Here is a 25,020-nt window from a genome sequence, read left to right on the forward strand (position 1 = left end):
ATGATGTTGTTAGGACTATCAATGAGCATCTTGAATCTGTAACAAGTAGATTGCTCACAGCAGAAAAAGAAATAACAGGCATAATTGAAAATCCTAAACATACAGTAATTCTTGAATTGTACAGTATCCCCAACAAAGAATATGATTCACCATTTACACCAGGTGGCAAAATATATATGCTGTCCCCTGCACAATTTTATTACCAGTATTTTGTTGGGGGCACACTTAGACCAATCAAGATCAAATATTGGCTTCAACCACAGGCACACCACTACCCTACCTTATCAATAACAAATGCTGATAACAAAGCAAAAATCACCAGTGTAGAGGTAGAAGATTTTACAGATCCCAATACATTAGAAACAGCCTATGCTGAAGATGATGGCTCTCTGGAATTTAAAATACAAATAGGGGACAAATTATATTTAGAAAATCCTGTAGTATGAGCTGCTGAACACCCTATAGTTGCAATATTCTTGTTTACATATTATGTCTAGACAAATTATTGTTGATGAATTACACAGACAAGCCAGACATAATTATAAGAGACTGCCAGTAGTCACAAAAGGCATAGATGATTTATGGCAGAGCGACTTGATTGAGATGGCAAGTGGACAGCTGAAAAACTTAGACAAGATCAACAAGGGCTACAAGTATCTACTCACTGTCATAGATACATTTTCAAAATTTGCCTGGGCTGTGCCACTCAAATCCAAGACTGGAGCATGTGTTACAGAAGCCTTCAGGACAATCATCACTCAGAGTGGAAGATCACCGCGCTATTTGCAAACAGATAATGGCAAAGAATTTTATAATTCTGTGTTCCAACAATTTATTAAAAGCCAGGCAATACAACATTACTCGAGTTACAGTGATCTCAAGGCCTCAATTGTAGAGAGATTCAACAGAACCCTAAAAAATCATATGTATAAACAATTCACACTTCAAGGTAATTATAAATGGATTAATATTCTTCCAGAACTTCTACATAAATATAACAACTCGGTCCATTCTACAATCAACATGAAACCCTCTGAAGTAACTTCATCTGATGAGCAAAAATTGATCAGCACTGTTTATTATCCTAGATACCAGTCAACAACAAGAAAAGCCAAATACAGGGTGGGTGATCAAGTAAGAATCAGTAAATATAAGCACTTATTCAAAAGAGGTTTTACAAGAAACTGGAGCACTGAATTATTTACAGTGGTTCAAGTTAAACCTGGGACCCTTAACACATATATAATAAAATACCACCGAGGAGAAATTCTCAAAGGCAGGTTTTATGAAGAAGAGCTCAGCAAAACTAAACAGCCTGACACATATCTCAAAGAAAAAATCATCCGCAGAAAAGGCAACAAGTTACTTGTCAAATGGCTAGGACTTCCAGAACACAGCTGGATCGATGCAGACAAAATAATAACATGAACACCTGGGATGTTATAAAGAGGCTGCCAGAACCTGAACAGCAGAATAAGAGAAATGGAAAATTGCTGCCTGATAATATTAGATGTCTTATTGTTGGGCCATCTGCTTGTGGTAAAACTACACTAATGGTTGATAATTTTTTATTGGCACCCAACTGGTTAGACTGGAAAAACAGGCACTTGTATGTCTTCTCTAAGAGCTTGGAACAATTAAAATATCAGCAGTTGATGAAGCTATATGATGGATTGGATATAGCCACTTTTGAACCAGATGTTAAGCCACTCCATGAATGTCTCGATAATTCTGTTGTTGTGTTTGATGACATTATACTGGATAATCAAAACAAGGTTAGAAATTTCTTTACACAGGGCCGGCACAAAAACATTGATTGCTTCTACCTGGCACAAACTTTTTCTAAAATTCCGAAGCAGCTGATTCGAGACAACAGCAATTTTATATGTGTGTTTCATCAAGATCATACCAACCTCAAACACATACATGATGAATATGTAGGTGGGGACTTGAGCTACAATGATTTTTCCAAGATTTGCAGTAGGTGCTGGAACCAGGACAGTTATGGGTTTGTCACAATTGATATGACAAGAAAACCCAATAGTGGCAAATACAGAAATAAAATCAACAATTTTCTAGACATTGAAACATAAATAAATAACCATGAAAAGGCCAATTATTGACGATCTTAAATTAAGAAATTATCTTGTAAAAAGATTTAAGGGATGGAAATCAGAGAACCGAGGTTTTTATGAACAACACAAGCGCACAGAACAGCCTATTATTGATGCTATTGGTGAATTAGGTAAAAATATGAAAACTGTTACAGAGCAAAATCAAAATTTGATCACAGAGCTTGTACCTGTAGCTGCAAGAAACATATTAGATTATCCATTCACCCCACTTTCTAGTATTCATACACCTAGTCCTATTGCTCCTCGAAGAATTGAAGCTACTCAGGATCCTATTGAATTGGGTCTTCTTGCTCAAAAATATTTAAGCACACCTAAAGATAACAAAGATGAGGTTTTTGGCTTCTATGCTGACACAGAGCGTGATGGTAGCATCATACATAGAATTGGCAATTTCAGAGTAACATTTATGGGAGATGATCTGATTGTATATTCAGAATCTCGTCTTGGAGAAAAAGGTGCTTTTGTTAAGTATCCCGGAACACCTGGATTGTGGGAACTGATGACTAGGAAGAGACCTGGCAGCTATACAGATCCAGATTATGAGTATTACAAAGAATCTAATAAAATCAGATGCTCTATACCAGAACAATGATCCCACACAAAAAAGAGTCAAGTCAAGCAGTGGAGCAAAATACAACAATTTAATCAAGCCCATATGGTCTCAGATCAAGACAGGTAGTGGAATCAAACAATACAACACCCTGCCCAAAGAATTTGTGTGGGTTGATGATGTCAGGAAACTTGCAGATAGGTTGCTGGTAATAGCTGGGGAGGAAAATGCTGGCAACCACAATTTTTACAATGAAAAGGTTGGAATAATGGACATGATAAGCACAAAATTGTCTAATTTTATAGTGAATGACACTAAGGGGATTGGATATCTTATAAAAATTATTAATACTCTACCACCTAAATTTTGGAATATTTCTGAGGGTCGGGGGTTGGTTAATGATATTATAAACAAGCTGCCATTTGAACTACACATTCCAGGCTATCAGTATTGTGGTCCAGGCACAAAATTGGACCATAGATTAAACAGAGGTGATCCTGGTGTTAATCCCCTAGATGCTGCTTGTAGAGACCATGACATAGCATACAACACACATTCTGATCTTGGCAAGAGACATGTTGCAGACAAGAAATTAGAAGAGGCTGCATTTGGTAGATTTGTAAGCAAAGATGCTTCTTTAAGTGAAAAAATAGCAGCATTGGGGACCACCATAGCTATGAATACCAAACAAAAATTGGGGTGGGGGTTGTGAATATATATATAATAAACCTAGGATGAAGGCCAAGGGTGTTATGTATCAAATACCTTATGCAGGTCTTAAATCTCTTGGGCCTATTAATAATCTTCTAACCAAAAAGCAGCGCAAGAAAAAAAGCTCTTGTCTTGCCAAGGGCCATGATGAAATTGTTGCTTAGTACCCCCAATTAAAAAAATTACAGCAATCAAGAAAAAAATCACATGTGGGGGGATTTATATTTACTATCCCTGCCATCTTAGCTGCTCTCGGGGCTGTGGGGAGCTTGGCTGGGGGATCAGCTGCCATAGCAAAAACAGTAATAGATGCCAAAAAGAATAAGGCAGAATTAGATGAGCAGAGGCGCCATAACCTGGCCATGGAGAAACAAGGCAAAGGTGTTAAGAGAGCCATGAATAAGTTTAAAAAAAACAAGAGCCGCTTACAAACCAAGATATTGAAGCTTTAATCAAGCCACTGGGCATCAAAAATTTTAGAGGTGTGTACATGTCTGATTCTTTGCCAGAACAACCACTCAACAAAGAGTGTGGCATTGTTAATTTGGATAAGTACAAAAATCAGGGCACTCACTGGATTTGTTATCTTAAATATTTAAAAAATGAGGCATTTGTGTTTGATTCATTTGGAGGTGTTCCACCTGAAAATTTAGTAAAATATCTAAAATAAACTAATTTTTATTACAATAATGCCCGTGTTCAAAATTTCAAAGATGTTAATTGTGGACATTTGTGTTTATCTGTTCTTAGATATATGTCTCAAATAAATAAACCATCAATTGAAAATTTTCAAAAAGCCCTGTGGTATTTAAAACATCATGGGGGTATTCCATCTCACCAGCCAAAATTCAATATTGAAACTCAAATTACATGATGACATAGTGTATCCCAAAACAATAGCTCTCAGAGCATTTTATGGCATGTACTTGATCCCTAATATTACACACCACAACACAATTGCAGTAGGGGATCAAAAAATTGTCATCACTCCAGGGCAATATAATCTATCTACTCTAAATGCTCAGTTACCCAGAGGTATAGTATTAACTCAAAATTCTGTCACTCACAGAGTAGAGATTATATCTGCTACAGAAACAGTGGATCTGGGTACTATAGGAGAGCTGTTAGGCTTTGAGAACAACACAAAACTTGAACCGGCCATCAAACACACTGCTATTAATATACCTAAATTCTTAGCCATAGAGACTCTAAATATTCACTGTAATGTGGCCGAGGGTATGTTCACCAAATCAAATGGCATAGGCACTCACAAACAAACTGGCATCATTGCAACATTCAAACCTAATTCTGAATTTATGGAGCCAATCATCTACAATCCATCCCCAACATTATATTTTCCTGTGTGCCATAATAGAATAGATTACATTGAGTTGATGGTCACTAATGAAAAAGAAGAATTAGTTGATTTTGCTGGAGCCACAACAACTGCTATCATAGAGATTAACATTTAAATAAAAATACATACAAGAAGAAAATGGAAAATATTGAGAGTTATGAGCTACAATCATTCCCCCCAAACAGGAGGACATTTGCAAATTTAAATCAACCCAACACAGAGATTGAGGTTGATCTTGATGTAGGGGATGGCTTTATACACCCCCACAGAGCAGATCTATACATCAAATTTGATGTTGTAAAGCTCGATGGTACAGATTATCCGGAAAATTCAAATATAAGATTGGTAGATAATTTTGTGCCACATCTGTTCTCTGAAATTGAGATCAGAAAACATGGTGTTGTTATAAACAGAGTAGATTATCCGGGTATTACCTCCACAGCTTTGGCCACACTAAAATTATCCAAAACCGAGGCTTCATACTACAAAATAGGTGGATTTGAGGCTGGTGATAAAATTATATCTAAAAGCCACACAGTGCTGTTCCCCATGCGCCTGTTGCCAGGATTCTTCTCAGATTACAAAGATATTATGTGGAAGGGTGGTTTAAGAATCACATTTAGAAGAGCTGCCAATGATAATAATGCTTTGATGAGGTACAGTGCATTAAACTCTACAGGGGAAGCTCTGCCTAATACCCTACCTGATGAGGGCAAGTGCCTTATTCAGACTATGGAGCTAAGAATTCCAGTTGTTGAATATGAGGCCAGTTATGCTCTTAAATACAAAGCAGATATTCTAAAAAATCCACAGATTCCTCTACAATTTTATACATATCAATGTGTACAGAAGCCTGCATCTGGTACCTATTATGAGTTTGATGCTACAAATTCATTCTCCAGTATACAATATGACATGCCGGATTTTGTGGTGGTACTGTTTCAGACTGGAAGACACAATAATCAAGAAAAAAATTCAAGTAAATTTGATAACTGCAACATCAAGAATATTTATCTTAAAAATGGCAGAAATGAGGTCTTTCCTAGAGAAAATTATAATTTAGACATGTCCAAGGATGATTTCCTCAAATTATATGAAGCATTTACAGCATACAAAAGGGTCACTACTGGCAATACTGACATGTATTACACACCAGATGAATTCAAAGCACAGAGACCCATGTTTGTCATCAACACTTCAAAAAGGAAACAAGTTGTGGTTAATGACAGGACAAACATTAAAATTATCTGTGAATTCCACGATACACTCCCCGATGACACCATATGTAGTGTTATTCTTATAGGTGAAAAATCATATGTTTATGATGTAAGAAATGAGAGAGTCACAGAGCAATTCTAGAAGATTTCTGCACAATACATTGTCTTAGTACTAGATATGCAAGTTGGGCCTGGTGTCCAATTGAACTTAAACCAGAAGTGGACCGGAAGTAAATATGTATAGGTGTGGGTAGGTGTGTGTGTGTGTGTGTGTGTGTGTGTGTGTGTGTGTGTGTGTGTGTGTGTGTGTGTGTGTGTGTGTGTGTGTGTGTGGGTGTGGGTGGGTGTATCTTGGCCTAGTTTTAAGTGTAGCCAAAAAAAATATCAAGAGGGGCATATTTTTAACAAGTTTATGGACAACAATCTCACAGAAGTGCCTCTTATAAGTGTAGGCAAATCAATCTGAGGGGGGTCATACTTTCACGGGAAATTCCCGAGGGCATTTTTACAAAAATCTTGGATTAGACAGAGTTCCACACTTGAGCAAAAAGCTCTTATAGGCATGTTGAGCAAGTTTTAAGTGTAGCCAAATCTGCCTGAGGGGGGTTCATACTTTCTCGTCCTGGTTATATTGTATTTTATACTACTGAGTGTCCTATCTATGTCGTTTCATGCATTCGGCTTTTTTTACTGGAATAAAGCTGGGTCAAAGAGGAGAGGGGGTATACCCCACCAACCCCTTCTGAGTATGCTCCTTCAGGGAGATAATTACGTATTTCGACTTTTCGAGGTCGTACAATACCAATAAAGTTTTAGTCTATAGAGGACATCAAGGCGAGAAACATTTCTTGGCAACATTTTGCTCCAAGTTTTGGTTTCGACACTACCAGACGAGACGATAAGAATGAAAAATTAGTAATTTGATTGTTAATATACAGTTAGGCAGAACACGAACTGGTTGGTGGTTCTAGTGAAAAAAACTAATAGTGGTAACACTGTCGCCAGGCTACAGTGTTCAGAGGGGAGTAGAAAGAAGGGAGTAAAGATAGGGGAAGAAGTTTCTTACTGAACCACTTCTACTCGCGTAACGCGGTACAGAATATGTCTCGGCCCTTTCGATGGCCGAGCGCGCTAAGAGGTTGACTTTCCTGGGTTCGAGTCCAGGCCTGAGCATTAGTGTTCTTTGCTAGTATCCCTTCATCAATTTCATCTAATCAGCACTCATCCTCATCGTCGTGATCAGCCAAAAGTGACAGAAAAGCGACGCTAAATAACAAAAATACGAAATTCGAGGATGTATCTTCATGCGAGTTGCATTGTATATCTGGACGTGTTCTGCATTTTTTCTGTTACTTAGAAATATGAATCGGTACTGCTTTCTCGTCATTCCGAAAACATTCCCTTGTTTTTTTTAAAAGGACAGATCCCACACGTGCAAGCAATGCATCACGTAGGTGCATTCGGACGGAGCCAGTAGTAGATCGGAAGATGAGATAGCCAATGCTTTCCCACGACTGTAAACAATAGTTTCCAGCGAGGCGTGGGGGGTCCTCATATTGCTTCGTCGACATGAATGATCAATGGAGCAAAGTATCCGGCGTTGCCAGGTCCTGCGCCAAGGTATTTCCTTCTCCTCTTGCTCAAGAGTAGCATAATTCAGTGTGTTTCGATCCCGCCGCAAGAGGCGTGGTTGTACCACACCAGTATAAGTAATCACATTTTCTTGTGGGTTTCTAGCAATTATACTATTTTAGATGCACAATTAAGGAACTGAGCACAGAATTTTCAGAGCTTTGATAACAGTGAAACACGTGACGCGTGTGAATATGGCGACGAGTGTAACAACAAGGGTTGTAAAAATAAAATAGTTGATTTGATTTGATTTTTATACTATGGGCCATCAGCACATAGGCTTTTCTTGCCCGTCACGCAAGTCACAAAGTCTTAATAAGAAAAACAATCTTAAAAATTTCCTAAATCAACTGCTAAAACTAATACTGTCAAATTACTAACAACAACAACTGAAGCTGTAAGGTCTCTTAAGATAAAATATCCATACCGTAGTTAAAAGCCGAGGCTACAACCAGAACACAAGGACAAACACAGGATAACACGATCTCAGATATTATCTTGGACGCGGTTCAAAGCGCCAGAGCCTAGTTGGTCTGCAAAAAGCAGTTACTACTAGGGTATACAATGGGAAAGTGAGGTTGATTTTTTGGGTGCCTTCTCAGAAGTTCTGGGTAGTTATCCTGCTTTTCACTTGTTGCAGTGTTATACGTAAGTACTTCGCACTATTCTTTATGACAATCAGTTTCTGTCACCTACTTTTTTTATCCTAGGTTTTCGTTATTTTATATTTTTCTGTAACTTCGTATCCGCTTGAAGCTTCGGTAGAAAAACACCACGTTTCTGAACCTTTTGTGTTTTTCTGCTTTTGTCAACTTTTCCCCCTTTCGGTCGTAGGAGCTCGGAACCAACAAATGTGCTGTGATAAATCTTTCACTGTTTTTGAGCGACTTTTGTGCATTTGGCGACGGAAAGTCAACTTGGGAGGCCAATTACTGAAGGAACATGTTACGTACCGGATGAGGGTAGAACTATTCTTTTCACCCCATTTTTAACGCAACACGTGTGCTTGAAGAAGCTGGACCAGGCAAAAAATGGACGCTTGACCACCAACGTCGTAACTTCAGATTCCCGCGCCTAAAAGTCAGTCCGTTGTATTCGAAGTTTCAAGCTGTCTTTATATAGTGGCAGAACGAACAAACAAGTACAGTCTACCGCCAGTTTTCGAACCGACAACACCTCTGCGACAGTCGGAGTAAAGATTCGGGACTTTGTCCTTTTTTCTACCGCGCCGTGTATTTTATCCTGCGTGAGTGAGTGACAGTGACTAAGTGTACGAATACGCAGTGTTAAATTAGTGACCTGTGCACTGGATTCGCGTTATTCGTTTTGTGACGAGGAACATTAATACCACAATGGCGGGCTAACCACGAGAGAAGGAGGGCCTGGGGTCTTCCTAGCCTGCATGAAGCCGACAACGCAGCAGATCATCGCTCAGCGTCGCGACGCCACACCACTAAAACGCCGTCACAAGCACCACATCGCCACGAATAACGCCCACAGCCCGATTAGAAGCCAGGAAATGATACCGCCGAAAGCCGAAGCCGAATCAGCATCCTAGAGTACTTCGACGCCGACGCCGACGCCCGACGAGAATTCTACGGAGAGAGAGAGAGAGAGAGAGAAATTGGAAGATGAAGCGACACCAGCCCACACTTAGATCTACCGTCTAGAAGAGAAGATTGAGATAATGAAGCGACACCTACTGCGTCTTGAGATGACGCCGACGTCCCGCGTGAGATTAGCAGCGAGAATCCACGAGTACCCCCGGTAAGGAACTTCGCCCATTTTTTCGCCGTCCCCCGAGTAGAGAGAGAGACGATGCGAATCAATTAATCGCTCCATTACGAGGCCGACAAGATGACAGAGAGGCTGTTTTCCCTCGTCTATGATCGCCGTGATGTAGAAGCATGGAAGGAAAGTGTGTCAAAGAAGATTGCGAAGTGCCGCTACAAAGAAGTAGCGTGGGGAAGTGTTAGTGTCGCAAAAAGGACCGCGGATTGACGTCACCACGCCGTTTAGAGGACTACGGTAAACGTCGCTGAAACGCCTAGAACGCCGAGATGGTATAGTATACTACTGTTAATTTTCTATATGTGTGAGTGATCATCTACCCAAGCCTCCAAAGATCGGCCGTCGGACGAAAGGATGCCAGTATTTAAAGTTAAAAGTCGCGAAGGTATTGATTATAATTATTTCTTGCCAACATAATCTAAATTTCAAAACAATCGCTAATTAGGAAGATCGATTCACAGCATACTGTTGTTTTTCCACGCTCTGCGCCGAACTGTTGAGTAATATTTTTTTTGTTTATGTCACCTTATATGCTTTACTCGGTAATATTTGATTAAAACTGCATAAATCGTGTATCTATTGCAGAAATCATCCCTCAAGTTTGCTAAGTGAGGAAGTAAATTAACTGCGTGCTATTTTTAATATATATTCATACATAAGTGTCTTCATTTTTTCTGTAAACATGTATGCCTTGCAGTTGATATCTATGTTGCACGAGTTGCGTGCCCTGCCTAATGTTACTGAAGTTCCAAGGCGCATTAGTAATAATTTAAACAATAATTGTTTAAATGTTTTGGTAAATTGCAAGAATAAAAAGTTTACGTGTCATGCCCGTTGGCAGAATGTAATGAGCACGCGCAGATGAAAGTTTAGTATCTTTAATTCTAAGCACATTAACGTCTTCGGGCGCAGTTTAATATTCCTATGAAAAACTAAATATTGCATGGTGTCTAAAAAAGGGCCAATGTATTTATCTTAATGTAATTATTCCCCTGCGGTATGAGAGAGTGTGTGAATGCTTGAATGATAGTGAGGGGCTGTGTAATCTGTCTATTTTTGTGTGTTATATAATATACATTTTTGTTATTTATGATTTGACTATGATTTGTGTTCATACAAATAGTATACTAATCCTCATAACTGGTGGTATTTATATTTTAGTTCAACGTTAAGTCAGCAAAGCATTTCTGCTGGCTAACATCAATTATTATTATTATCTACATCTATTGATTATTATTATTATTATTCAATGTCACTTTATGCACGAGTCGGCTATTCGTCGGGGGTAAAAACCGATCCGGTCACACGTACCCTGGAATCAAAACCGTTAGCTGGGTCCGACACCTAGGAAGGGGACTTCGGTCTCCGGACTAAGTGTCAAACTTAGGTCATGTACTAAAAAGGGCCCAACGGTGAGATCTTTATAATTATGAACTAGTTTATGCGAAGTATATAGAACACAATATATATTCTGGATTTATGGAAAATATTCTACTTTCGTCTCACGATTATCATGTGCATTTTGTCTACATTTTTACCCTTTCCATCATTTAGCATTTCTTTGGGAATTTTTAGCGGCTTAGGTCACCGAATGCCAAACAATGCTAATGAATAATATGTCGATCGGCCGTTCTCAAAGTTACCTAATCAGAAAGGGGAGAAAGTTTCAGTCAAAAGATGTACTCCATGAAGTGTAAGACTTATGTTCCTTTAATGGTTTTCGTAATTTCACGGGTGCTTTTCGACGTCTAAATCATAATAATTATGTATACATTATCGTCATAATAAAATGATACAAATAAAGAGACGCTGAGACACTGGTGGAATTAGCAAGAGTCCAGTGGCGCAACCACAGGGGGCATTGTCCCCCTCAACCTTGGACAGAAATAAGTTCTAGGGGTGCGGGGGGGCCAACATTGACGGTCCAGTGTACCTGCAGGGGGCAATTACCACCCACAACTTCAAATTTTATGCAAATAGAAACATTATTCGTAAAATTTTCTTGGTCGTTTCGCTCGCATTCCCTTCTTCTCTTGGTCTCATTAAGTTCAGAACCGTAGTTAGGGGGCGGCGGGAGTCGGCCCTGGGTGCCGAACGATCTAAATGAAAATAAGTTGTAAAATTGATTGATTGATTTGTGGTTTTAAGTCCACTTTACGCATAGAAAGGCTAATCGAAACTGGACCTACAGTTTAAAGTAGGATCCGAACCACTGTGCCTCCATCGGGTATTGAACCTGTGACCCCTTGATCACAAGGCGACGATGTTACCACTACACCATCGGCGAGGCACAAAAGTAGTAAAAGAGAATGCATTGGCGTCCCGTGAAATTATTTGCGCCCTATTAAATCAATATTTATTTCAGCCTGGAAAAATATTGGATCCAAAAATTCTTTATCGCTTCGCTCGCAGTATATCATTGTTCTCTGTAATGTATTGTGAAATAACACTTGTCTTAATTGATTTTTGTCTTAAATGCATTAACAATTGTTTTGAGGAAAGGGATCGTGCACATTTCAGAGACAATTTATGTAATTTTTGCTGTTGGTTTATTGTGAGATGGATGAATTGGTTGTGTAATGTATTTAAATAATATATGTTGTATGTAATATATACAGGGTGGAGCATTTTCGACTACCTATTTTATAATGAAGACAGATGATTTGCTGATTACATTTACTTTTCATTTCTAGAACAAACATTGCACCTTTGGATTACAGAAAATGTATACATGAACAAAGTGCACAAAATTATTTCTTGAAAATAACTTCTTTCAAATGATGTTCCTTGCCGAACGCCGAGGACTGTGAACCACAGCAACGCGCACACGTTCAATGTTCTCTGGTGTTCTGACTGTTCTTTTTCTCCCATGCGGTTTATTTTGAACACTTCCAACTTCACGCCATTGTTTCCACAATTCATTGATTGTTTTCCTGTTAGGAACTCGTCCACGGCATTCTTGATCACCATACTCCCTGCAGAATGCACGCTGCACCGCTACAATTGACTTCGTTAACACGAATTGCTCCACACAAAATATACGTTGCTGTAGAGGCCAATGCTCCATTTCTACTGAAATCCAAAGTCACAGTGTACACAAGGCAGGAGGAAACCGCCCTCCCAATTCATTTGTTTTGCAGTGTTGCCAACCTCAAACTGTGTAGTCGAAAATGCTCCACCCTGTATTAAAGAAATTTTGAATACGCACACAATTTAGTGTCCACGTCGCTCCATGTTGCATATGTGTGAAACATATATCGTGCATGAAAGTTATACATGTTAATGTAAAAAAGAATTATATTTGGAATGCATTTATCAAACATTTTCTGTCTTTCAAAAATAGTGTGTGTGCTTGTGTTCCATTATCAATGTGAAATTGAACGTGTTGAAAAATAATTAAAATAGTTTGTTCGAACACAAATGATTAAGTACCAACTTCTACCCCCCTTTTTGCATAATTTACGAGGGTAATAACGTCATTGATACTACTACTAGTACTACTAATAATAATAATGTTGGTCCCGGGTTCGAATCCCGGCTTGGGCATTGGATGTTTGTGAGTGTTCATTCATCAATTTCATCATATCATCACTCATCCCCATCTTCGCAAATTAGCCAAAAGTGACACAAGAGCGAAGTAAAATAAAGCAAATTAATAACAACAACAATAATAATAATATAATAACATTATTGTTAACATTATTAATATTAGCATATTATTATTGGTACGTTTATCCTGGTACTTGCCCCCCCAAAACAAAAAAATCGTGGTTGCGCCTCTGCAAGAGTCACAGTTGACAAAAGATACTTTCTTCCTTCTCCTCTTCTTTAAAGAATACTCTGTTTAGATGTCAGTAAAGTTCACTTTTTCCCGCTTCCTGCAAAACAAAGACTGCCTGTTTGGACCAATAATGGACGAAAGCTGTTCTCTTAATGGGCCCTGAAAGGCTATAAAGGACCAGGAATATGTCTGAAGTAGACTGGAAAGGATTGCTTTGTCTCAAACGTTTCAAAAGTGGACAGGAGATCTCAAAACGACACAAAGAAAGCATACAACGTGCTGCACTTATGTAATTTCAAGATAAGAGCCTGATAAAAGTTTGTCGACACTGGTTGTATTTCATAGCTAGTTCCTACCGTGTTAGCATTGTGGTTATACTACATTACCCAGGTGAGACTTGCTGTAGTCTTGTCTGGAGTTACAAATCATCGTTTCATTTTTGGTTTTCGTCTTCATTATCTGAACTCTGATCTCTTACTAGTCTCCCTCGAGGTGTCTCCCTTATCGCACAACGCGAGGATAACCTTGCGTTCTGACGTCAGACGGGAATGCCTACGTTGTTAGGTTTCGTTCTCTATTATTTATACTAAGAGAACTAAACCTAACAAGCCTAACATAACAACTTAGGCATTTAGCCTACCAAAGTTTTTCACGGTGACGTCAGAACACAAGGTTGTCCTCGCGTTGTGCGGTAAGGGAGACAGACCCCTGTCCCGAAGGAATATATATATTTAAAAAAAAAACACACACGATTTTAAAAAAGCTAAAAACGTACGTTTTTGCACATTAAATAAACAAGCAGGCCTAACCCTCTCCCCCATGGCATGTCTCAATAAGTTGAATAGGAAATCAATTTTACTTTTGGGTGAAATTTTCATAGGCCTATGCTGTACATTCTAATTGTATGAAGTCTCTAAAACGCGACTATCGGACAAATTTATCTCGTTCTAGGCCTCGTCTAGAATTTCATTAATATCACCTGATATCATCCGTAATATAACGACACATGTACAATCAATAATTATACATTGATCTTTAAATTCACTTGTATTATTAGATAAGACTAATCTCCGACTGTTTAGAGCGAAATCCAAACAAGCATGTGATTCAAGTCGATTATTTGTTAGTTAACTTCAAATTATGATCAAATCGAGTGGGGTGTGAGTGCACAGTTTAATGAAGGGTCTAATTTATGTTCGTTGTATTGTATTTTTTCCACGGACCTTAATTTTGATAAATGTTCGTTCTTGTACTTTTAATTGACTCGCCTGTATGTACCAGCCTTGCACATAAGAATCTCTCTGCATAGGCTGAGAGATTGTTATCTACTCTTACGTTAAGAAAATGCATTGATAGCTACGGAGAAACAGAGCATTAAGAAAGAAACAGTCTGTGCAAGAGCTGAATGTCGAAAACAAAGGACAATCGGGGGATGAATAACCCCAACACGCTAGCATCTTGGGTGGCCAATGTCAACTACCCAGGTCACTGTACTCCTCCACAAGGGTACGAATTCCACTTCACTTAACACCAACACCAGTCTCCCCCTATTTTCCACAGCTATGAGTCTCCAAAACTTTCCTGTGCTTCCGTAAGAGGGAAGTCCTTCAGGTCTTATCCTACAAAGTCTCAAGAGCCCGTCACAAGATATTACCATTCTGACGCAAGTACACCTTCTTATAGAAAGAGTGGTTAAAGGAACTTGAGCAGTTCCTGGAATACCTCATCATGCATTTCTATTTGTTTATTCCACATTGCTTCTCGGTATCTTTAGGCTAATTGCAACGATGACGCTGAACGATTAGATAAACCTGATGAAGTAGCACACGCACTCATACATACGTTACCGAAACACCTATTCCATGTATGAACGCATCCAAAGCAATACTATGTAATCCGTGACACAAAAAGTTCATATCGTGGCACCAATCCCAAAACCACGAATGTGCAAAATGTTACTTTGAGACAAAATAATTTTAATAATCACGGTCCCCAAAAGAAGGCGGCTTTACATTTGGTTGTTGTCATCGGTAAAATATGGCTCTTTATTAGGCTATGTAAGTTAGCATAGGAATCTATCAACAAAAAGCAGTGAAATTCCACAAGGTGAAAACGTTAAAATTTGCACATTTGTCTCTTTGGCATTGATGCAAATATATTTATTTCTAACAAGCTATTGAGAGTTTAAAATCTAACAGTGGCATTCCCAGGTTTCGCTGTTGTAATTTGAGCAACTTTATCAAATCTGGGACATACACTGATATGTGTATTTACTCTATATAATTTTTTTTTTTAAAAAGTTACGTTAAGACTAAATTTTAAAAAAGAACAGATTTAATTCAGGCAATGTATGTTGCTTTCCTATTCAGAAACTTTTATCGTCTCGTCTAATATAACAGAATCTAAGGACACAATACGATAATTATGGGATGCCTGTAGTCTTACATGGATGTGTAACATTCTTCATTTCACTAAAGAGGAACATATTTAGGTTGTTTTTGGAAATAAAATGCGAATGGAAAAGTTCAATAGTACTGAATTAATATTATTAGAATCATGAAATATAGTAATCTTTGGCGGGCAGATCATGCGGAACAGATGGGAGAGGACCAAATATTGGGAAACGTGTAGGAAGGTCAAGACGAAATTGGAATGAACCTGCAGGAAATTAGTAAGGGTTTAGAGTGGATTGATGTTCTCCAGGACAGGAACAGATGGAAAACTTGCGTTCTTGCGGAAAGAAACCAGATAATTAAGTTAGTTATAGCTTGAAGAGTTTCGAACCTGTAACCCCAAACAGCAAGGTATAGTCTCAGGTCAAATGTGGACAAAAACTGGAAATATAGCTATGTATATACAGGTCGGTCAGAAATTATTGAACGGACATCAGTGATTAATAGTAAAAAGAACCAAAACAACTTCAACTGTATTATACATCACTGAAATAAGCTACTATTTTGTGAATATTTCGAATTCGTAATTCCATCACGAGGTTCTATGCAATAGTCAATTTTACCGCGACTATATTGGATTTACGGCCACGTTCTTCCTTGCGCAGGTGTTTCTATTCGGTCATTGTATTAAAATGTGCTATTAGAAATACCTATTGGTTCTCGTTAGTTTCAGGATAATGGTTCTGGTGTATTTGCGACTTCTTTTCAAAAGAAAGTCAAGATGCAACAGAAGACTAGCCCTGCAAAAAAGCAAGTAATAACCTACAGTTGTCATTACTTTTCGTGATCACCTTCCGTGCCAAACACAACGAATTTTGAAATTCCAGTCGGCGCCTTAGAGCGAGTTGAAAGGGTCGTGGGACAAGTCGCTCGCTTACGAAAGCTTTCGCAAAGTCCGTGCAGAACGAGCGGAAATGGATTCCGAGAACGTTGGATTTCGAAGAAAGGAAAAGAAGAAATTGTATTTTCCAGAAGCAATGATACGACTGGCAGAACTTCGCTGTGCGAAGAATACACTAACAAACTATTCTTTGGGGACATCGTCCAGGGTTGGTAACCGACTGCTCGGGCCAAGAACAACAGACGAGGCAGCAGCAACGGTTCCTTCCGCGAACGAACTGATTGCTTGAGAAACTTTACGGTGGAAGAAGACGAGCAATTTCAAAGATGACGACACCACAAAAGTAATCAAGCATTGATTTGTGGCTACTTGTTTTCTATTTATTTCCGTCGCTCTTCTACCTATCGAGTTTATAGCGACGATGATAAATTGATGAAATGGATGATGGGACGAACACAATGATACTTCCATCCCTTATCCACCACTCAAACGTAGGAAATTTGAAATCAGTTTTTTTGTGAGTGCAGTGTACGTGAAATTAAGATCAGAAGAAGTTTAATTGAGTCCTGACTGTATAAGATTATGCTATTTTGTATAAATAGACTTAAAATACATCCCAAGCCTGAGCTGGTCTCATAGTAGGCTGGAACGTCTCATGTTCTCCGCGAAGGAATAATAGGAAATATATTTAGAGTGATAAAGACTGGGAACGTAACGACGTTTGTGAAAAATTGAGAGAAATTATGTTACTACTGTCTTGTGAAGCTTGTAATATGTTACGTTAGGATTTAAGGAATACCTGTGAATGTATACGATCACTGGAGTTATTATAATAACCAATAGACAAGCCATTGAGTTAAAAAGCCTTAGTTTCAACTTCCTTCTGCAGACGATCCGAAGACCGTGAACAATGTATAAATGACGTCAAACTCAATGGCAGGAACAGAGTGGCGTTACAGGAAACTGTACAATTGTACTGCGTGTTGTGTGGTCCGAAAAAGCGAATGAACCTTTCATGCGGGATTAGACTTTCCTGGTATTCAATTGCATAGTCGCCAAGCTCGACGTCCAACTCGCCATAGTCGCCAAGCGGAGCCCCGACGTCCCACGCGCCTTAAGGATCTCCCGCACAGAGGCGGGCAAACAACTAGTGTTGCCCACGAGACGAGACGAGACGAGACTTTGGTCTGTCCCGTCCCGTCTCGTGAAAATGCTGTCTCGTCTCGTGTCTCGTCTCGAAAATATTAGTTTGTCCCGTCTCGTGTCCCGTCTCGATGGGTTCTGTCTCGTCTCGTCTCGTAAAAGTGATCCGGGATATCATGCCAACAAAAGTCAAAAGTAGCAGAAACACAATATTTTTCCGGAAAGTGGGATAAAGCTCCAAATAGTTTACCCATTGCGTGGTGAGAATAAATAAGGTTCGTTAATCACGAGGACATTAATATTACAAATGCAGTTTGTTGGTTACTGATTGCTAGGTATCTTATGAAATCTACCTTGTGTTTTTTTCTCGCTTCCATACAACTGTCTATGCATCGTACATAAGTGAATGCTCTTTTTCATTACTGCTATACCTTTTGGAAGTCTTCAAGTGTTTTCCACTAGACCTTCTTTCTTTCTGAATGTCGAACTTCCGTGCACTATGAAAATGTACATTTTTTCTTTAAATTCTAAGCTTGGCGCTGGGAGCAACACAAAAGTTTTTAAATGTGTAGTACGAACACAAAAGACTATTTAAAATTTCAATACTTAGTATATTACAAATAGAAAGCATTTATTGTTCTTAATATTGTTAAACATCTTCTATGATATAAGTTTCAAAAAGTGTTTCTTTGTGATTTTGTGCTGTTTCTTACGCTCAGCTTATGACGCACATACTTTGTTTTCCCTTTAGCCTCTAAGTCCGGTACCACCACCGCTTGATCTAATTTATCCTTCGGCAGGCACGCATCTACGTAGAAGCATATGTCGGGGAAGGTGTCCGAGCCAGGTGTTTCAGAAAAAAATTATAACAACAACATTAACGACAACAATTAACCAAATATTTAAATTACTACATTAATATAATTCATAGGTCTATTCACTTGAATATGTAAATTAATTAATTCTATTACTGTTATTACATGCAATGTTACAAAGATGGTACAAGGATAGTAATATAACAGCACGAATATTAGCTAATATCTAGCTTACGTGTAGTTAAGATCGTCAAAATTTGCATAAAAACAGCTGTCCTGGCTAGGAAATTAATGTCAAAAAAAGGTGATGAATTGAATATTTGCTGAATTACAAAAAAGGATGTTAAATCCAGTTTACGAAAGAAAAAAAAGTTCCTAATTAATATTTCTGTACATAAATCTTCATTGATACTGTCATGCAAAGCCGTATGATCCCAATAGAATCCTTGTTTTCTAGTAAGTTCGGCAGGAATAAGTAACCCTCGATTATGCTAAACAAATATATTTTTTTGTTTAGCTAGAGCAAGGCCCCAGGAGGATGCAAGAAGCCGTTCCTGTAAAAGTGTATGTTTTACGAAGCGAAGAAACGTAACAAAACCACCACGTATGGAAGGCAAACCTGCATTTAGTTTATATCGCATATTTACAGAGCCGTGCCTCCTGAAGTTATAAAAATCCCAACTTGATTGATTCTTTTAGACATGCTATAGTTGAAAAAAATATGTTTAGATGCACCAAAAGTGCATCATTATCAGATTATGCATATAACGTGTTATTGGAATCAACATATTTGTGTAAATTGGGTGCCTCCCCGATGGCGTAGTAATAACGTCGAGGTCTTGTAATGAACGGTCCTCGCGTTCGATACCCAATGGAGTCACAAAGTGGATCGGATCGCACTTTAAACTGTAGGTCGGTTCGCGATTTAGCCTATTTGTGAATCAAGTGGACTTAAAAAAAATATATATATATATCAACCTTAAGAATATTCGAATCCACTAATTCACCCGCAGGTAAGTCAAATTTCACGTATCCCTCTTCATCCTCGTTCATAAACATCCTGCAATACCTTGTGAATGTGTGTTATATCCCACCAGGTGCGAGAAATGTGGAGAGTTATTCTTTCTCTGTACTGCGTTACTTCTTTTCATAACAGTAAGGCTAAATTCTCGCTTTATCTGAACTTTTAAGAAATGTGCAAAATACGTCTCTATCTTTAAACAACCACCCTTTCTCATGTATGTGTAAAATAATCCCACTCTGTCTCAGAAAACCTCTTCCTACAATCAAATGGCGGAAACAACTCTCAAGTCTCAACAATTATAAATGTATGCTTAAATTTCCTATCATTTATACAAACGGTAGCACATATCACGTCCTTTGGTGCAACACTTTCAACAGCTAATGTTACTTTCCTCGTCCTAATCAATTTACTTCCAACCAGTGACGGCGCCAGAGAAATGTGACTGGGGGGTGGGGGCGGAAGGCTGGCAATAAAATATTGTAAGGAGGCAGTCACATTAAAACGCCAGAAAACACTACACATATATACATATATAATAATACTTATAATAATAATAATAATAATTATTATTATTATTATTATATTCATGTATGGTGTTTTGTGTTTGTATTTTATTTAGAGTGGACGTTTAGTGCCTAAATTTACTTCTTGATTACGAGTTTATCTCCACATGATTCGTTTTAATAAAGACATTAATTCTTTTTTATTGGTAAGTTGCGTTGTCTCTAGTGGCCTATTTCAGTATTGGAAGACATTCATAATTTTATAATTCATCGTCTTTCTTGAGATGAAAATACTGATATAAATATTTAAGTTATAAGATAATAATATAAATGAGGAAAAAATGCTTCGAAGAGTTTAATTTTCTTTGAAAATAAACGTTACGTTGGAAGAAATTAATCTTCTTAAGTATTAGAAACAATGTGAGGCACTTAGTGAAGTGCAATTCTCCCGTAGGAGAATTCTGCTCTATGTGCTTTGGAGAACACATTGCCCACCCTTGGTACATCCAGGACTTGACATTTCTTCTCAATGGAAAGAACGGCCAAATGAGGCAGTTTGCATCCAGCATCCTGTTTCGAGCAAGCCTTTTCAAAGATTTTAAGGACAACCATCTTCGTAACGCTGAAGAGTTTTGGGCAAAATTTGTGTTTCACCTTTCAAGGAAATGTTATCACAGGATAAAAAATCAGACAAAGGTTTCAGTTATCTCATAATTCAAGAAATATTCTGACCCTGGCATTACTTATTCATACTCTACCATTCCAACGTATGTCTGTGCTATCCACTTACAGGCACTTATGGAGTTCGTGGGAAGAAGTTCTTCGATTTTGATATGTACGAGAAAGAGCGAACCTGCATCTAATGATTGAAGATTGGCAAATCCTAATATGCGTTCTTTTACCTGCCCGCGATATGTTTTGAATCGAATTTTAAGTGTAATTTGCATTTTAAGGTTCACGTTCAATACATTTCCAAATAATATCCCCTCATTAGCTTCAAGAGTATCGAAGAAATTCCCTTTGTTAAGGTTTCCTCAGACTCATCATCTCGAAATTCAAGTCCCTGAATAGTAAGAAACCGCGATGAATCCACAACAACTGACATGTAGTGTCGAGTTTTCTTCGATCACCTTTGGTCCTGGGTTCGATACCCAGTGGAGGCACTTTAAACTATAAGTCCAGTCCCGATTAGCCTTACTGTGCATAAAGTGGACTTAAAACACTAAATCAACAACTTTGAATGTCTTTTAATAATTAGCGTTGTCACTAACGACCACGATTAGAATAATTTGCCCGTACTACAGATGATGTCTTGTGGTCCTGAAAATATTCGTGATGTTTTAAAACCATCCACATTCAACACTTTTCCCAGTTCTTAAGACTGGTTAAAACTTAGGTTAATCTCGGCTATTACAGGACATAAATGAATGAGAAATCACCTATGCCCAGGTCGGCGCTCGAATCTTGAAAGAAAGTCACACACACATAGCTATATACGTATATACTAAAACAAATCAATATTTGTTAATCAAGTTGGTATTATAAGCAGGAAAGTGATATCATGCAGAATACACCACTTTGAAAAGGTGAAAATCGTCACACTCTTATAAATGAACTCTCTTATTATTCGATATTTCATTAACTTCAGTTGGGGGGCGGGCGAAGTGTCTGACATGGGGCGTCCCCCTGCCCCCTCTGGCGTCGTTACTGCTTCCAACCCTCTAATAACTTCGCTGCTGATAGCCTCACCTTCGAAATGGAAGCTTGTGTGTCGGCGAATAATACAAAGAACTTGTGTTCACTGTCCCTCTTTCATTCAAAGTCTGCCGTTTTCCTTTTCAGTTTTTCCTGCAAAACGTCGCCAGCAAGCAAACCAAATTACAGAATGTTTATTGCCCCTCCCTTGCATCAACTTTCATTCCTACTTCAGGCCTGGATTTATGGCAGTTATCCGCTACTGCAGGTCAACCTCGCCCCTATGTTTGGTGATTGCCCCCTGAAGCAACAGTGTCCATTGTTCAAAGCGAAACCTCTGTCAGTGGGAAACGGCGAAAAATAGTCTCGGAATACACCCTGGCCATAAACAGGCTCCCGCCATCCTGACATTGCTGTCAGCTTCCCTCTGAAATTTGATAAAACTACTTTGTGAAATTTGTTTTGAAGGCTAAATTCACAGAATTAAAATAACAGCTACACATTCCTTCATCTGATTTACAGAATGGCTAATCGGGACTGGACCCACAGTTTAAAGTGGGATTCAAATCACTATGTGCCTTCACTGGGTATCAAACCCGGGACCTCTTGATTACAAGGCGACGACGCTAACACTGCACCATCGGGGAGTCCCCTCGTAGAACAACGTTTCCTTCTACGGCGATTATACAGAACTCTGTGCTCTTCTTCATTTGAAATCTATTATATATCAGACTCGGTATTTCGTTATTACAATCCAAGGAATAGTATTCTCCTTAAATAAGAAATAAATAAATAAAAAAAAGCATTGGAAATAATCTTCAAACGGACGTAAAGAAATCGAATCCAACCACCTGTAGATTGCCTGAGGGAAACAACAAGAATTTTCTGAACAAAGACATTTCCTAAATTTCCATAACATTCTAATAATTTCGCAACCCGTGTAAATAATCATGTGGCAAAATCTTGCCATGGTTCCCTGTAAACACTAAAATCACCAAATTAGTTATTTCCATATTTCCCGTATTTTCTCCTCCTCTTTAGCTCTCAGCTGTTCGGAGTGGGATAATGCAAGATTATTTGTCCCTAATTATCTCCTTCTCTTAGTCTTGCTAATATCTTGGACTCCTTAAAAACTTTCCCAACAACTCCTTATCAATTTGTACTGCCATGTTTCCTAAAATGTTTTTCCTACATCCTAATAACTTCACTTCTGTACACCCTTTGATGTAAAAATTAAATAATAATAAAAAACCCTATTTGTCGGTCCGTTTATCTTTCCAACCTATAAATCTGAGACTATTTTTACAAGATAAATCTCGGACTCAGACACTCCACGATGTTTTGTTTCCTCCTTCCACCTTCTCTACCTGCTCTTTTCTTGATGTTATTGAGAATTGTATTAGTATCTGGAGTACTATCGTAACATAAAGTTATTAACCTGGAATAAATTGAAAAAAAATGGGGAGTAACGTTGTGATTCGAAAGAGTATAGAAAATAAGTTTAGGTATTCAATTCATTCATTACTCTCTCTGTAATAGTCTTATTTTGACTTAAAACACGCCTTATCAACGTTTCTAATTGTAATAGTTTATTCCAAGCAAACAAGTATTTGCAACTGATCAAATATTTGGTTTTATTTTTTTCGAGACATTCGAGACGAGACGAGACGAGACTTTTCAAAAGCCGTCCCGTCCCGTCTCGTGTCTCGTCTCGAAAACGAGACGAGAAAGGCATTCCGTCTCGTCCCGTCTCGAATTTCAAAAGGCTTGTCCCGTCCCGTGAGCAACACTACAAACAACGGAAAATCCGCCAATAGAACTTCTGTCGCCTGCTTCTACTGAAATCAAATGGCGTAACGCTTACTACACGGGAACGTACGGAACCGAATCACGGAATTTCCGGCTAGAAGTCTGCAGGTTATCTTGAGGATTACCGCCCACTGAGACGCCGGAAGCGAAACTGTTCCGTTCTGTTGCCGCGCTTCCGGCGTCTCAGTAAGCGTCAAGCTTTAGTCGCCAAGCGGAACCTCGACATCGCACGCTAAGCGCAAAATAGGGTCTACGATAAACTATAGTTTGAGTCCCTGCAAGGAATGAAATAGGAAAGTTTCCTGTACTCACCATTCCGTGGCAGAGGCTGACTGCGACCACCGACCGGGCATCCCCCTTCACCTTCCCCGTGTAGAAGCACCCTCCGGGCCTCAGGGAGGGAGCCACCCGCTTCGTGGAGTTCTTCCACAGATGCTGCACCTTCAGGTCCGGCGACACGAACCCGGAATCGAGCCGAAGCTCCAGCCGGAAGCGGTGTCCGAACGCCGAGAACTCGTACTCCGGGTGGGGGTCCCACACCAGCGCCGTCTTGTGCCTGAAGTGGCCCGAGTGGTGACGCAGCTTCGGCGAGTCTCCTTCCTCCGACGACGTCACGGGCTGCGGGAAGGCCCACTCGTCGCCTCCGTAGAGGATGTCCTGCTCGTGGATGGGCGGCGGGAAGATCTTGACGGGACGCACGTACTGCACCTGGAAGCCCCCGGGGCCCTCCGGGCGGTCGTCGGGGGCCGGCTGCGGGGGCGCGGTCACTGGGGGGCGCTTCGTTTTGAGCCGAACTGAAAGAGAGAAAAGAGCATTCAGAAACAAAGAACAAAGTCAAGGAAATCCAAGAAAGCTACAAATACATCAAAGAGCTATTCACTGTAAAAACGAAATTAATGTATACAAAACCACATGATTTCTGAGAAATAGTTTGTCTCGTATGTGTTTGTTCTGGTGTTACTTTGCACAATTACAGCTCACAAGGTCCCACAACTTCTACGTTGATTGGCATGGTTTTTATCACATGGTATTCTAGATGTACTAAAACATAACATGTCAATATTGAACGGATATACTAAAGTTCTTATTCTGCTACTGTGAATAAGTAACAAAACACCGTTAATTTCGAGAAATGTAACTATGATGTCCTTAAAAAAATTATAGACGAAAAGTATTCTACGACTAACGAATAATTGTCGGCCTGCACCCAAACAATCTACGCACACTGTAAAAGGCGGCAAAGTGTCCAACCACGTCATCGGTTTTCTGACAGCAAGCTCACATGGTGGATTTACATATTTTCTGGAGGATCACGCTCCATAACTACACCTTCAATACGCCACTACATATGACACACACGAACGTGAATTTCTAAAACGCAACTGGACGGCCTACGAGACAAAAAGAAAAAAATACGATCCATTTGTCACGGATAAGGCTGACAACACTGCCGAAATGTCTGTCTACCGTAACACACCCACTTTGATGCTGCAATAGTTACTGCAAATAAGCCGGTCCTCCTGGAGAAACTAAATAATGCGAAATTTTACCAAACTGGGAAAA

At 39.1% G+C, this 25,020-nt stretch overlaps 1 protein-coding gene across 5 annotated transcripts in view; it reads right to left on the minus strand.

Annotated features, from left to right (window-relative positions):
* The window catches only part of AdamTS-A (ADAM metallopeptidase with thrombospondin type 1 motif A), a 553,824-nt gene that overhangs the window by 297,238 nt on the left and 231,566 nt on the right, over window positions 1-25,020 (minus strand). For all 5 annotated transcript variants that reach the window (XM_083134293.1, XM_083134294.1, XM_083134295.1 and 2 more), the window contains exon 2: window positions 23,770-24,251. In XM_083134293.1, coding sequence (XP_082990419.1) covers window positions 23,770-24,251 — 482 coding nt within the window. The remainder of the gene's footprint in view (window positions 1-23,769; window positions 24,252-25,020) is intronic.

This window comes from Lepisma saccharinum, chromosome 13 (genome assembly GCF_977018435.1).
Source record: "Lepisma saccharinum chromosome 13, izLepSacc3.1, whole genome shotgun sequence".
Classification (NCBI taxonomy): Eukaryota; Metazoa; Arthropoda; class Insecta; order Zygentoma; family Lepismatidae; genus Lepisma; species Lepisma saccharinum.